The sequence below is a fragment of the Apteryx mantelli genome, chromosome 1, assembly GCF_036417845.1.
Source record: "Apteryx mantelli isolate bAptMan1 chromosome 1, bAptMan1.hap1, whole genome shotgun sequence".
NCBI lineage: Eukaryota > Metazoa > Chordata > Aves > Apterygiformes > Apterygidae > Apteryx > Apteryx mantelli.
This window is the reverse complement of record NC_089978.1, coordinates 155492420-155507757: the sequence shown is the minus strand read 5'-3', so window position 1 is coordinate 155507757 and position 15338 is coordinate 155492420. Positions and strand designations below refer to the sequence as shown.

The 15338-nt window shown below is 40.4% G+C and overlaps 1 protein-coding gene across 1 annotated transcript in view; it reads right to left on the bottom strand.

Annotated features, from left to right (window-relative positions):
- Window positions 1-15338, bottom strand: part of BICD1 (BICD cargo adaptor 1) — a 190203-nt gene that overhangs the window by 47535 nt on the left and 127330 nt on the right. The window contains exons 3-4 of the mRNA XM_013947444.2: window positions 5121-5273; window positions 1063-1500 (exon numbers count right to left, since the gene is read on the bottom strand). Coding sequence (XP_013802898.2) covers window positions 1063-1500; window positions 5121-5273 — 591 coding nt within the window. The remainder of the gene's footprint in view (window positions 1-1062; window positions 1501-5120; window positions 5274-15338) is intronic.

Genomic DNA, 15338 nt, shown 5'->3' with positions numbered 1-15338 from the left:
ATCAGTGTTTTCCATGTCATAGCTCAGATCAAACCTTCCCACAGTGCATTTGGTAATGAAGCAAATAAAACATTTAATTCTTCAGCAAATACAGAACATACCATGTAGGATTTTATTGCTCTCTAGCAAGCACTGAAGGGAGGGTTTGCTCAACTTAACTTCCAGGTCATCTTTCACATTTTAGGCAGGTCTCCCTTTAGAAGAGGCATTTTTTGGAAGCCCACAGCTAGAAAATGCTGGATGTTTCCCTGAAGGTGCCAAAACCTTTCAGTTCCTATGGCATGGAAGACGCTCAACAGCTTGGGCAGCTGTTGATAAATCCGTGTTGTATTTTACCCCTTCTAAGATGATGTCAACATTGGGGCTGGCAACTTGAGTTTTTATCCGGATCGCTCCCAAGCTCTGATTCTGATTATGCCCAGTTTGGGCTTGGACAAATAGACAACGAACCGCTCGCTGCCTGCTCCCCAGAGGCGCTCCCTGCAGCGTGCACCTCTGCCGGGAAAGCCAGCGTGGCCAGCGCCACTCTTTGACATCTCACACGCCACACGCTCTCTGAGTTAACATTTATTAAGAAGAACATCCCTCTCCTTTTGTTCTCTTTTGATGGTATGCCAAATCCTGTTCAAACTGAAGTTAATGGCAAAAACTCCCTCTGAGCTGCAGGGGGCATAACTGAGTCTGTCTATATTTCAGTGTTTTTTTCAGATAGCTTTGCTCACATTGAAGAGTGCTTTACTCCACTTGCAATCTGAGGAACATTTCCTGTTATTAAACCAGGAAAATGACACCAAAATCCGACCATCAGCAACTACAGTATCTCAGTCCCTTTCTCCTCTTCCCACTAAACATCAACTCAGATCACACTGTGTTCACACAGAGGTATTCTGTTTCTAGAGGTATTTCAATCAAAAACAGGACATGAAGAAAACACCAAAGCAGAGAGTGGAGAATAGAACATACATGGTCAAGAACATCACTGGGGGCAATCAAGGTCACTGCAAAAGCTGGTACTCAACTCCATAAGATGTGTCTAATCAGGACATTAAATTAAGCTCTTACCTGCATGAGCTGCTGCTTCAGCTTCTGTATTTCTGATATGTTGAGCTCACTAAAGAGGTCCGAGACTGGGTGCAGAGATTCCCCTTTCCTAACCACGGGAGTTCGGAAGTCACCGTTGAGTTTCACAAGAGGCCCGTGGATATGTCCGTTCATTTTGTCGTCATTGTTGGGCTCGCTCCCATCCTCTGCAAACTTTAATCCATCTACTGATATATTAATATGGTTATTATACATACTATCATTGAGGTTGATATACTGGGAGAGTTCCTTCCTCAGATTGTTCTTTTGCTCCCTTTCATTTTTTAAAGTTTCCAGGGCTTCCTCCAGCTGATGCTCAGCAATCTCCTTCAACCGGATGGCATCTTCTAGCTGACTATTAAGCAACACTGTCTCCTCCTCAAAGCGTTTAATCTCATGCTTTAAGCCTTCGTATTCAACCTGAATTAGACAAGACAAAGAACATTCATAATACTAAAACTTGAGTCATGAAAACCTGCCATTCATTAGCCTTATTGAAATAGGTGCTACAGAAAATACAATTTGAAATACCAGGCACTGCCTATGGCTGCAAAAACAGGCTGCACAGAAAACGCAAGTGGACCTCTCTATTGAATACTGCACTGCTCGTTTTTTCAGCAGGTGAGAATCAAGAAATAAAACCCCTTTTCCAAGTAGCTTAAAAAAAATAAAAAAATGTATTTCATGGAAAGAAGGTTATTTAGTAGCAGGTGTCCTGGTATTCAGAGATTTATTATGAGTTGCCATAAGCAGTGTTGGTATATCATGATATGTATCGATCTTAAGTTAATATGGTTTGAGCTATTAATTGTCAGTATTCTGAAGATGACTGTAATCTTCATATCTAAATTCTTATCGGATATAAGTCACTCAGGCATGGATACTCTAAAGTATCTTGGTGTCTTAGTAGTGCTGAAATCTATGGATGGAAGGTACAAAACTCTTAGGAGAGGCCCAACAGCCTTCTCTGTATGTGTCGCACAAGCTTCTCCATTATTTGAGAAACATTTAATTTTAAAAACGAAACAGCAGACTAATCACACAATCAATTCAAATTACAAGTTGCTCCAAACTGTTAGAGATTTTAAACTACCAGGGAAATGTAATAACTAGCTCGTTCAGCCACACAGTGCTTGAACTGTGCGTATGGATGCCATTTCCAAGCACTTGGCAACCTGTTGCTGAAATGCTTTCCCCAGTGAACTGGTCAGGCTTGGAGGGACTAACTGGTCTCTCGCCTTCCCAGAGCACAGGCACCCAGCCCCACACCTAGGTGCAGTATTTTATCAATATATTTATTGGCAGTGTGTGCGGAAGAAAACAGCTTCTTCTCTAATCTGTGAAGACAGCTCCCGTGTTTATAGAAGGAGACATGTGCAAGCCTCTGTGTTGCACCTAACACAAAGCAAAGCACAGGGAAACCAGTCTAGCTGTAAATCAGGTGCTCAGCAATGTCTAGAGGGTGCAGGAGATCCCCGCAGCAGAATGCTTCATCTTGCTGCCCCTCATCTTCTTTTCCGCTGCTAGAAAATCCCACAACAACCAAAAGGAAGACCTTTGTTTATATGGTTACATGTCCATTCCTGACCAGCTCTCCCAGTAAAAATTATCACTCTTTGATTTTTAATTTATTTCTATCCATGTAACTTATCCACATTTTAATTTCTAAATGGAAAATTTCCCAATATCAGAAGAAATTTTGCAGTAGTTTCGTGAAAGAGAAAAGGAAATATTGAATTTTCATGCTTTTATAAAAATCTTTTCTGTTGAGACATTTCTAATTCTAATGAATTTATATGCATTACTATCTGCTATTTTTAGGCACAGGCCAATCTATTTTTCATTTGACATTTATATTTTTATATATGTATGTATATTTTTAAATGAACTATAATAAGGTTCTGGTAAAAACAGAAACATCAACCATTCCTTTTGGAGTAGAATATTTATCAACCTGTCAGAAGTCTTGTACTTGTAAGCCTTTGCAAAGGCAAACTTAAAAACTGAAGCACTAATCTTCAAACTCAGAGAATGGAAAAACATCAAACAACAAAGAAAGTTCCTATGTTATATTGGGAAACATTAAAAAGAAAAGGAAAATCTAGGGTATTTTGAAATCTGCATTTAGAAACTTGAAATCTTTTTAGACTGGAGATGTCCATCTAAAACATTATAAAATCCAACCTAGTAGCTACGTTTATAACCTAAGGACACAAAAACACCTAACTTCTTGCATTTAAATTCTGCGTGAAAACCAGAGGTTAATATTATCCATATGGTAACCATCTCATGGATCCTTGCTTTCAAAAGTTACAAGAAAACAAGTTACAAAAAAGACCAGCACAGATAATCACAGTTTATCACTAAGACTAATAACATATGGTTTTATTAATTAAAGTATTAAAGAATAAAATGCTCTTGAAATTTTCTCTTGTAGATCAAAGCTATTTTAGGAATTACAAGAGCATGGAAATGTGAGAGAAAATGACTGATTTTTTAAGTCATTCAAAATGTGGCAATGCTTCTTTTCTCCACACACAGCTGGTATTTGGATGCATTATGAATGAAAGACTATGACAGACAGTACTGCAAACATTTGCAAACAGATTTTCTTCTGGTGGAAACAGGTGGACAGTCCAAAAAGGGGTCTTTACATTTTTTCCTGATAGCATGAAAATGCCCCCTGTGAGGCTAGTGAGGAAAAAATATATGCCTCAAAGGGAGAATTTGCTGGCCTGGTAAATAACTCTGACACAGAGATGATCGGCTAGAAATTTACTTTCGGGGTGCAAAAGTCATGATATCTTCATAATCAGGGAAATGATGTACCGGTTTCTATTACCTGTATATTCCCCTACTGTTCTAAATGTTTCAATCATCTTGTTTGTGCTAGAAGTGTAAAATATCAGTAAAAATAAATAAAATAGAGTACTGCATATTCCTACAGGAATAAGACAGTTTTGTTAACAGGCTCCCATTAGAAACCATGACAATCTTAGATATTTATTTTTATGTTATAAATAAATATTTATTATATTTATTTTTGATTAAAGCCCTAATTGAGCCACTCAGTAGCTTAAGACATAAAACAGGCACTGCAAAGCAGTGCTACAATCTGTTAGAAGTGAAGGAAATGGTGTTACACATATAATCTTATGCTGGTCTGGGAGGCGTCTAAAAAGATAAAACCTGTTTCGTCATCCAACTTGGATACTTACTTATTTATCATGGCAAATTAACTTTTCTGACATGAGAACAAATCTCTTTTGTTCAATTTGAAAGACAACTGTGTTCTTGCTAACTTCCTCAGCAGTATTTACATCCAGCGGCAAAGGAAGCTGTGCTTTCGCAAGGGGGAAGAGAACAGACCCAGCTACTGTTTGCATCTGCATGTAACGGGGCTTTGCGACATCATGGTTCCTCAGGGCACGTTCTGCACTGCAGGGAGAAGTACAGTGCGTTGGCTTGCTGTCAGCTGCAAATCGCCGTAATGGGGGAAAGTTAAGAGACAAACCGGGAGCATCTGACATCCCTACTCCTGTTTTTGAAGCTTGCCAAACTTGCAGGTTAGCATTGCTGAGAAGAGAGCAATATTGGTGCAGGAGGAGAAAAAAGGGAGAACAGGGAGAACATTATTCCTCTTTTCTCCACTTCAGAAGAGGAAACAGAGTGCAGAAAACAAAAAGAGAGGAAACAGAGGGCTAAACTCCACAGTTAGGCATTGAGTTCAGAGTATAAGGATGGAGGAGAGGAAAAGCAGAAAGCGAAAAGCTACAGTTCTACCTATTTTCAATAATTATTCTGCTATTACTAAGTTCTGTGTAGATATATGCCATCAGGATTTTCCTAAAACTGAGGGAAATGCCTCCCCATATCTCAAAAATGGCCAATAACATTGTTGCAGAATAAGTGTGTAGCAAAAACCCAACTGAAAACATACAAAGAAACTTCTATTAAAGTGCTCTGATAGATCATGTTATGGAAATTTGGGAAAATGGTGTCATTTTTCAGCATAGCACCTGGACTCTTTTGATGCTTACTTGATTCTGTTTCAGCGTGGACACCAGTTTCTGTAAAGTGATATTTTCTTCTTCAAGTTCAGTGTAGTCCTGTAGAAGTCTCGCCTCTCGAAACTTGTATTCTCGAATTTCGTCTTTCATTCGTATCCTCTGTAGTTCCACCATTTCATTATTCTGATGAGAGAAAATGCAAGTATGTCACCACTCATTCATGGCCACTTTAATGATAAACACTGCCTGGAGAAAAGGCCACACAAAAAAATAATCCTAAAATAGAAATGATTTAATAGTGCATATTGAAACAGCATCACCATTTTATTTCAGGCAAAACTGTAATTTCAGGTGTATACTGGCAATGCCTAAATGAGAACATATGATAAGGAAGCTTGATTAAAACAGTTCCAAGATTAGATGCTTATTGAAATGGAAAACCTGGCAAGGCTTTATCATCTCATTAGTTTTATTTGCTATACGACATGGTTGCGTCCAAATACAATTACCTCCTGTTTTCCACCAAAGGACACTTTCTGCATTCACACAGAAGAGCAATGAATAACGGCATCTGTTCTGTAATGACATCTGTTACTGAGCAGGATGCACTCACATGTTTGTATCTGCAGGTATTAAAGAGAAATATAGGTATGTGTGTGTCTGGTGCAGGGGGAACCTTGCCATGCAGACTGCTGTAAAGCAGTCCTCAAAAAACGGAAAAATCCATTGCTCTGTGGAGCTCATCAGCCAGTAAAGATGGAGAAGAATTAAAGCCAGAATGTCTGAGAATACACAAGGTCATTGTTTCAATTTTCCCATTAGCAAGTGCAGTTCCTGCACAACCTTATAAGAGAGGTCACAAGGGATGAATTTCACCAAAAATTACTTCTATCAGATTCCCAGTGTGTCTCATTTTTTACATCAAGAGTCTGGCCTTTCTGGAAAGACCTGGATCTTCCTAGAAGCTCTAATGACATGACCCTGAATTAAAACACCCGACATGAACACGGAATTCAAACACAGCTGGAAGAGACTGGTGACTGCTATGGCCAGTAAGTGTCTCCACCCCTGCTTTAAACAGAAGCCTATATTTTCCTGATTAATAGGAATAGGCATAATCGGTCACATCTCCCTCTTGCCTCCAGGAAGAACATGAGCGCTGTGGCAGCGGCAGCAGCAGCTCCACCTGGGGAGATGACCAAACGTAATGCGGAGAGATAAGCTCCCGCATCTTTAATGATGGGGCAGACCCTCATCGTTGCTGGGATGTCAGGAAGAGCATGCCGGGGAAGCTGCCACCGATTGCTGCAAGAGACTTCTGTGCGGAGGCAGAGCCCTGTACCTACCTGAAAAGTGAATTACTAAAGAAGTCATTACAGCAGAAATTGCAGTCAGTGAGTTCTAAATACTTCTATCTACACAGCTCGCCTGCTAGTGTATACAAGATAAAACAATACGATCTGAATTGAGGATACACAGAATTGTGCTTAGCACCAGGTTAAACAATGATAAAATCCTGGAAAATAACACTGCGAAGCAGGAAAAAAATATATGTTGATGTAGCAGTTAGGAAGGGTGACAAACAAGCAATTTTTTAAATGAAGCTTGTTAAGGAAAAATCCCTCCCTGCCCCAAGCTAATTAAGAAGAAATAAAGAAACTTTAGGATTTCTTAACAGAAAGCACGCCTTTGGTTTAAAAGATGACTCTTCTGCTCAGTAGTCTGAGTGAACTGTAATAGCACTACAGCTCATTTCACAAGGTAAAGACGTTTTATCCCACAGAGCTGCCTTTACGCATGTTGTTTCTGTCAGCACGCCTGCAGCTGCGGCGGCCGCTGAAGCTTGCTGTGCGTGGGTGTCCGTGCAAGCCCCCAGCACCGTGTGCCCACCACCAACACCCCCACTCCTCTACATCAAACGTAATTAAGTCTCCTGGTGTTTGGAAGATGATCAGCCCAGGAAATGAGGAGCAAGGGGCTGGCACCCGGCTCGCCCGTGGCCGTGGGGAAGGCGAGGGTGCGCTGCAGAGCTCTCCCCACCTCGCTCCCCAGCCCTTCCCGGCAGCTGCCCCAAAGGGGCTGGGCATTGTATCCCGCTGGGGGGAATTCCCCATGACCACGCCGGGAAGGTAGCGGCAGAGCCTCTGCCCATCTTCCAAACAGGCTTTGCCATCACAAGGAAGACCCCGTAGAAAAGGGAGGAAGAAAAAAACAGCAGCCAGAGATGGAGGACCTGGGTAAAATCTTTTGCTGAATCACAATATATTACTTCCCTGATGGACTACAAGGCACACTACTTCTAAAAAGCCTCTGAAATTAACCCTGCAAGATTGAAGTACTCTTTTCTAGTGTTGCAAACAGCAACAGAAGACTTGAGCTATCATCTTGCTGGAGTGATCACCACTGTTTTAAGAAGACAGAAAACACATTCCTGCGTCATGTGTAACTGCTTCTCCCACATAACCTTGGAAGTATAAACAGAACCATTTATAGCACTTCTCTTCTTTCACACACAGAAACTATTTCTACAGAGCAACCTCTCTTTCTCATTATTCATGGTATTCGGTCAAACAAAAAACAGAATGAAAAGGGAAGAGTCACCAGCCAAAGCCTCCCATCTGCCATGCCTGCCACAGCTCTGCCCACAGTGATCCTTCCGCCTGTACCTGAAGGGTCTACGTCGGGTGGACGCAATCCTACCACTCTGGCACAACGGCAAAACAAACTCAGCATGTCAGCTTCAAAAGATGATACAATATTTTTCTCATGTAAAATGTGCATTTCTTCACTGAAAATGCCATAGCATTATTCTCCATGCTCTGGGCTCCCTTATTTATGAAAGTCTGCATTACGCTGGCAAAGATCCAGCTGCAAAGTGCTCTATTGCTTTCACTGCTTTATATGAAAGGCAGGGCTTTAAGAGCAATGCAAAATCTTAGCATTATCAAGACTTACAAGTGAGTAGCCACAGGACATGCTGGAGTGATACACTGTTTCCATTCATGTGAGATCTCTATTTGTTCTATTTTGTGGAAGTAAACTACTATTCACCCATTGAAAAAATTTCATGCTGCGTTTGTACTTTTTCCTTTCAGGAAGCACAATATATTTGTTTCCATCAGATGCTCTTATTAAAGACAGTACCTTCTCAAAAAATGTCTATTGTTATTTATAACTGTTTAAAATAAAAATTTATTCAGCAGACACTATATGGTTATAGAGGACAGAGCTTGCTGTACTGATACACTGGCAGTATGATGCAAACTTCATATTTGGTCATTGTACCGGTCCTCTCTGGAGGTGACTTGGACTTGTATGAAAACTGTACGAGAAGATAAAAAAATGCAAGCCAAAAGGAGTCTGCCAGCAGGGCAGTTATCTACATGAGCCACTAGAGGACAATGCAGCCCAAATTATTCTCCAATCTGCAAAATGATTCATAATTAAACCGTACCAGTAGTCAAGTATTGAACATTAAACTTCCAGGATAAGACAACTGGTCCAGATACTTTTATTAGGGCATCAGTATTATTTTACATCTCCAGAGAGGTTTCCCCTATGAACTACTGTATCTGTGAAAACCAGTTTAATCCAAGAGGTGGAGCTAATGATACATGAGAAATGTTTTAATGGCTGGAAGTTATTTTCAATCCCAGTCACTAGAAGAACATGGTGCCACAGTTTCAATGGATTTGTGCCAAAAAAGACGGAAAAGGCCTTTCCGTGAAACTATAGCAGACAAGAGAGTCCTTGTCAGCATTGCATCTAATTATACACGAGCACTAATTGTGGAAGACGTCAGTCATGTTGTTCAATGCACTACTAATGGACCTATACACAACAGAATAAATCATAAGAAATGAAAAACAGAAGGCCCCAGTTGTGATAAAGTTTGTTTAGGTCACCTATCCAGAGATACTTAGATATATTTTCAAACTTGCCATGTATGAAAAGTGAAAGACATCTCCAGGCTTTACAGGGGCAAATGTCTTTATAGTATGAGCAGCACTTTAATCCTCACAGATCTCTGAGCATCAGCAGAATTAAGCATTAAATAATAAACTTCTGCAGTTCTCACAGAATTTAATGCAATATATTGGAGTTCTGTTCATTTTTGATTCAACTTAGACTTTTAAAATGCTGTATACTATATGCTAGGTACAGAGCATGTTGTATTAATTGTGTGTGCAGACACACTATAACGTATTGTGTTGGCTCAAATAATTCAAAGTGAAAAGGTTCGTCAAAATGAAAGAACGGAAGCATTTCATCTTGCACACGATGAGAAAGGACTACGAAAAAAACCATAATTTCCCCATGGCCATTTTCAATTTGGAACACCCTCACCCAAGGAAGCAGCTTGCCTCTTGTGGCATGTCAATAAACCTATGGAGAGCAAATTGGCCAAGGGACAGTGGCCCAGTGTCGGGTATTCTCCATTCCAAGATGAGAAGTCAGCTCTGGTAGCTTTGATTTCTTGAACGATGGACCCACAGACCAAGACATATGAACTTCTTTGAAACTGGTGCAGTTTTGAAGCTTTCTTTTTAAAGTGAATGCCCTTCCGTCAGCTCATTTTCAATCTCCCTAGGACTACAAAAAGGACATTTTTTAGTTTAGTTCTGGTTTTCCTCTCTTGGTTCTTGTCCGTCCCCCCCAACCCCCCAAAAAATGTTGAACTAGTGCTTTCTCCCTACATTTTTTTCATGTAAATTTTAATGAAAAGACTTCCAGTCCTTACTGCAATAAAACATACTATTTTCCACACTGCAGAACAGCCTTGCAATCAGAAACTAATTAGACAGATGCTTCAAACTACCCTGATTTAATCACAACTTATCTGCTAGAAAATGCATGCAATATCATGATGTTGTGTGTGATTTTATAACCTTTATAATTCATGAATAAGGACAACAGTGGAAAAATTATATACTTCAGATCTAATGGCACTATATTATGGCTGATGCAGTACAAAACCCTATTTGATCTGGTGACAGTTTTATTGCACTAGCAGTAAATTGAATGTAATTGAAAATTTATGCTTAGACTAATATCTTTGATCTCATGTGTTTGCAGACATGTCTTACTGTAAAATTCAAGTGCCATACTTACCTCACTCATCAGAGAAAAATACAAGGCATATGTTTTATTAATAGCAATAATAAGCAAACCATATAAAAATTAAAGTTGGGTACAAATTTAATTACAAACAGGCTAATTTTGCATGGGGGAGGTCCTAGAGCACTGCCAGCACACTAATACCTTTGCTCAAAAACAGGTTTAGTACCTCCTTTAGGACCATTCCAAAAGAGAATTAACTCTAATCATAAATAATTCTGGTTTCTTTTTAAATTTATGGGCTATATCTATTTGGCCTCATGACAGTATAAATAAATTCCTGAAAAACTAATGAGGAAGAAATAACAAAACCCTAAAGCATCTTTAATTCATTGCCTTTAGAAAATAAGGGTATATCCTTACAAAATTTATAGCCTAATTATACCTTGTAGTGGCTAGCCTGGAAGACTATTGTATGAGGAGTTAGTGATCCACATAATGGCTGGCCTAAGTGTACGCCTATTGTGAATGCTGTACGCCTCAGGAGATGTGCATGCGATTTTAAGCACTTGTGCTATGTGTTGTTCTGGCCACTTGAAATATTATACAACTTTGTCCACTGTATGTACCATTCCCAGAACTTGTAGGTTTATTTAATGTGATAGGGACATTAGGGCGTATTACCCAAGGGATTTTTTTAAAGCTAAGTTCACAGTCCAGACCTGATTTGCTACCAGTGCCTGATGAATCTGCATTGTGAGTGAGGCTCTATAAAAGTGCAGGTGAACGGAGAGGTGATGAACCTCAGCACAGATGGGATCTGCGCACCATGCCGTGCCCTGACCAGAGGTCCATCCAATGCTGTGTCATCCCAGAGTTCCCAGTGTCAGAAGGGCTGTAAGATTTAATAGCTTGCTATAACCTTTTCTGGGATATTAACAAATAGTTATCTGTCTTGAAAATGTTTCTACCTGTCTTGTTAGGATTTGAAAAGAACCAGCACCTCTTGGAACAAAACATACCTCCTCTTTAGAAGCCTCTGAATATAGGTGGTGGGTATGTTTTTGTTTTCCGTAAAAGAAAAAAAGTCAGAATATAAAGGAAAATCTATTTTTGCATCATATAGAAAATTCTTCTCCCTAGCACAATGTAGGAAGAAGTAACAGGATATCACTGAAAAGCCATGCTTCCTCCTTCCTACTGACGGAAATGAGGAAAACACTACAATGAAAAGACCTGCAGTCTAGAAAGATACGGGGAGGAAGAGGCCAGAGAGCACTTACTTCACAGAGCTTCACACCCTCAAAGGACAACAGGCTTCCAAAGAAATAAGGGAGCGAACTCAGCTCTCCATTATCTGGGAGGAAGAGGAGGCCAGGGTTACCCTGGAAGATCCTGGGTGATATACAGCAGCTTCTGGCTCTGTGGGAAAGCAGAGCACAGACATACCTGCCTGCACAGTCCCTGTGCCCCGACTCTGCCTCCGGCACGCATCGTGACACCAAGGAGCTGAGGAATAGAGCTCTCCGGAGACCCTGTGAAGATGCCATGGCTCATTGTGGAGATTTGTCCTCTTCCTTTCTCATAAACTCTTCCAACCAGGTCACAAGGTTCAAAAAGGTCTTTGTTTTGTTTTTTTTTCCCAATTCTCATTTGTAACCCCATCTGCAACTGTGGGTGACCTGAGCCTCCCCCGAGACAGAAGTACACCTAGCCAAGGTGAAAACTGGGGGAGAGGAAAGACAAGGGTTCAGCTGGAACAGTGAGTGAGAAAAGGGCATAGACAAAATATGTTGTCAGGTGGAATACAGGAATAGTATTGTGCAACATGGAGAGGGGAAGGCGCAGGTATAGCCTTGTTAACTGTGTCAGCTGAGCTGGCAGAGCTATGAAGCACCTGGAAGTGTTGGAAAACCAGTAATGGTCTGCTGAGATACCCAGCTTGCCCTTGGCAAGTCCCGATTTTTCATTCTGAAGGGAAAGAGGAAGTTGAGAGAAGAAAGTAAGAAAGGGGGAATGGAAGAAGCGAGCACCATTTTCTCATATCTACTTTTTTTTTTTTTTTTTAAGTCCTCCAAAGGATGTCCTCTAGACTCCCCTTAAAATTTCCCTATCTCCTGTATAGGAATACTCACCTTGAACTGAAAGAATGACATCTTCCTTGTTTCCATAGATATTTAAGACCATAACGGGATTTTGAGGATGACCTAGTCTGACTCTTTCACAGAATTTGCAACCCTGATCCTCCCGATGACACCTAAATGTAGACATCCTAGCAGACTGGGACCAAGCATCTCTTAAAGAACCAGTTTTTCTTCCCTTTCAATAAACAAATCTCTGTCTCCCAGAATACACTATTTCAAAGATTTTCCTCAATGTTAAAAGTTTGCATCCCTCTTTTTAATCTGAATTTATCTGATTTCATCTTTCAAAAAGTTTCATCCAGACGGCATCATTAGGGTCCATGATAGTTGGTGTACTACCTTAAGAGCAAGAATGGTGCTCCTATTGTCCAAAAGCAGAAATCACTAACTTTTGAAATTGTGTGTGTTTGATTCTGACACAAAAACAAACTCCTTAGCTTTCCTATCATTCATTAATCTCAAAAACAGAAAAAAGCAGACAGGCAGTGCTGTGCACAAGGTATTTAGATTTTTGAAAATATAGCTGTAAAATAATTTAAGTACCTATAATCTTTCCCTTACATGGATTTACTTACAAAATGATAGCACTATCACAGATAAGGTTGAAAAGAGCCACATCTTCATTAGCTATAATATATTGAATAGAAGCCAAATCAAGATAATGGGTGTATATTTCAAGTTCCTTTGCCTGCAGCAGTTCTTGAATAAAGCATTTACAGTACACCAAATAATTGCATCACGTTAGATTTTCAAGACATTTAATTAGATAGCTAAATCTAAAGAAGTAAGGTGAACTTCTACCAAAGGCAATTAAACGGTCAATGTAGGTATTTATTACCGAGTTTGAAACCCATAGTATTTAATGTTGTAAATCCTGCTACATATAAATCTCATATCAATTTTATTAACATTCATATATAAGTATATATAAAAAGAGAGAATTAAGGATTGTTCTGGTTATGTAGGTATTTAATTTTTCTGCTGAATACCACAGTCACATAATATTATGAGCACTGTTTCTTTTATAAACTGACTAGAAAGTATAAACCTCTAATACCGTATTTATATGTAACTGTCTGGGGAACACATGAAAAAATAATGGTTTGATCTTGATTGCATTAACAGCAAACCATATTTTATATTAGAACCCTGTAACAAATATTGTTGTAATATTCCTCACTAATTCTCTTGAAGAAAGAGAAATTACATTGAACTAAGCTGTATTAAAATAGCATGAGAGGAAATTCAGACTTAAGTGATATAGCAGAGTTCAGTTAATGCGATCCTTCGCCATATCTGCACATTCAAAATCAAGTCATACATTACAATATGGTCATTGAAAACAGCAAAATATTCTGTATCAATTGGCTGGAAAAATTTTTACCCAGAAGAGGACATTGTGGAGGTCATTTTGTTTAAACTTAAAATTCTGCTGCTCATCTGCCTTTTGCAGCTCCAGTGGCATTAAACATTTCTAAGTGGGAAAATTTATTCTGAAATGCCACACTGACTGTCTAAAAGAAGGATAATGAAAATACCTGTGCCCTGGAACAGGCTGATAATAACATCTTGCACAAGAAGAGTAGGAAATGGAGCACTCTTCACAGAGAGTCTTGAGAGGAATGTTATGGCTAGGACACACGTGTGGAAGAAAATATATTGTGCTCTTCACCGCTCTTTGCTCAAGATTTTGCCACAGCATGACTGATACCATATTAAAAACAGTGGTATGGAAACCACCAGGTGCTGGCTGACACTGTCCCCCATTGAGCAAGGCCCACGTTTTCAGTTTTGTTCGATAATTTTTTCTCTTCTGCTGTAGTTGCTAAACCCATCCGCCTACCAATGCTAAACTACCTGAAAGGCCTCTTTCTTTAAAGCTCTCATTTCTTGTAGTATTTGTGCTCTGAAAACGCTACCATTTCCCTCCAGGAACGTCCTTCTTCAGCATCCTCAGTAACTCTGTTTGCTTCCCTTTTCTCACTTTTGAAAAACACACAGCCCCAGTACGCAGGCACAGGCACAGACACAGCATCTGCAGACCTGCAGCCACAGCAGGTCACCTGCCTGCTCCCGCAGCTCTCTTTCAAAAGCGTGTCCTGTGCCCCGTCCCACAGGGGCTTCCAGGCCCATCCTGCTCTCTACATTTCTACAGGCACATATGGACAAAGCCATGTCCCCACAGCAGCTGGGTACCAGCCCAAAGGCCAGTTTCACCTCACTTCGCCCAGTGCAGGGGATGGAGTGGGAGCAGGCGGGGATGGCCTCTGCCATCATGCTCGGGCCGAATTGTCTCGCCGCATTCTCGCTATTCCTCCCGCTCTGAGTTGGGTGTCTCATGCAGGTGACATTAAACTCAGGCAGGTGAAGCTAAACACAGGTGGTAGCACTTGAGCAATAACTACTTAAGACACAAACTCCTTGCAGGAGGGCTGTTGCCCATCTGTAGACCACTTACTATTCTGTGCCTGACTCGGACTCCTAGGCACTATTATAAAGATGTTAAAAACTAATTACTCTGACCAAATTAGCTCAGGAAAAAAAGGGGGCTTTTGGAGCATTTTGGACTGAACTGCATTTTTTTTTTCTTTGCCCAATTACAACTTTTACTGTGAATGTCGTCAATGCCTAACCACTGTTTAACAAACTAACAGCAGTGATTCTACATGACAATGCCTCAAGGCAGGCTTTTTTTGATGGAGGATTCATGCAGGCCTTTTCAAGCTCATCAAGAAACCAAAAGCTGCTTTTAAAGCCTAACTGATCACTTGGGGGAGACATCTGCCAGTGACACGTATCTCTTTGAGAGGCCATCTGTCTGGTGCAAAGTGCCAAATTTCTTTCTAGACCCGCAGGGGCACTGGGTAGCCAACAAAAGAAAAGTTGTGCTAACAGGGTGTGGTTTCTGCAATCAGTTTAAGCTTAGTTGTATGACAGCTGCTGCTCCCAGGGCCCTGACCCTCCCTGGGGCCAGCACTAGCTTTCTTCACATAATCAGCGAGATCAAGGGGCTGCAGTCCATCCCAGAAGAAAAAGAACAGCAAAG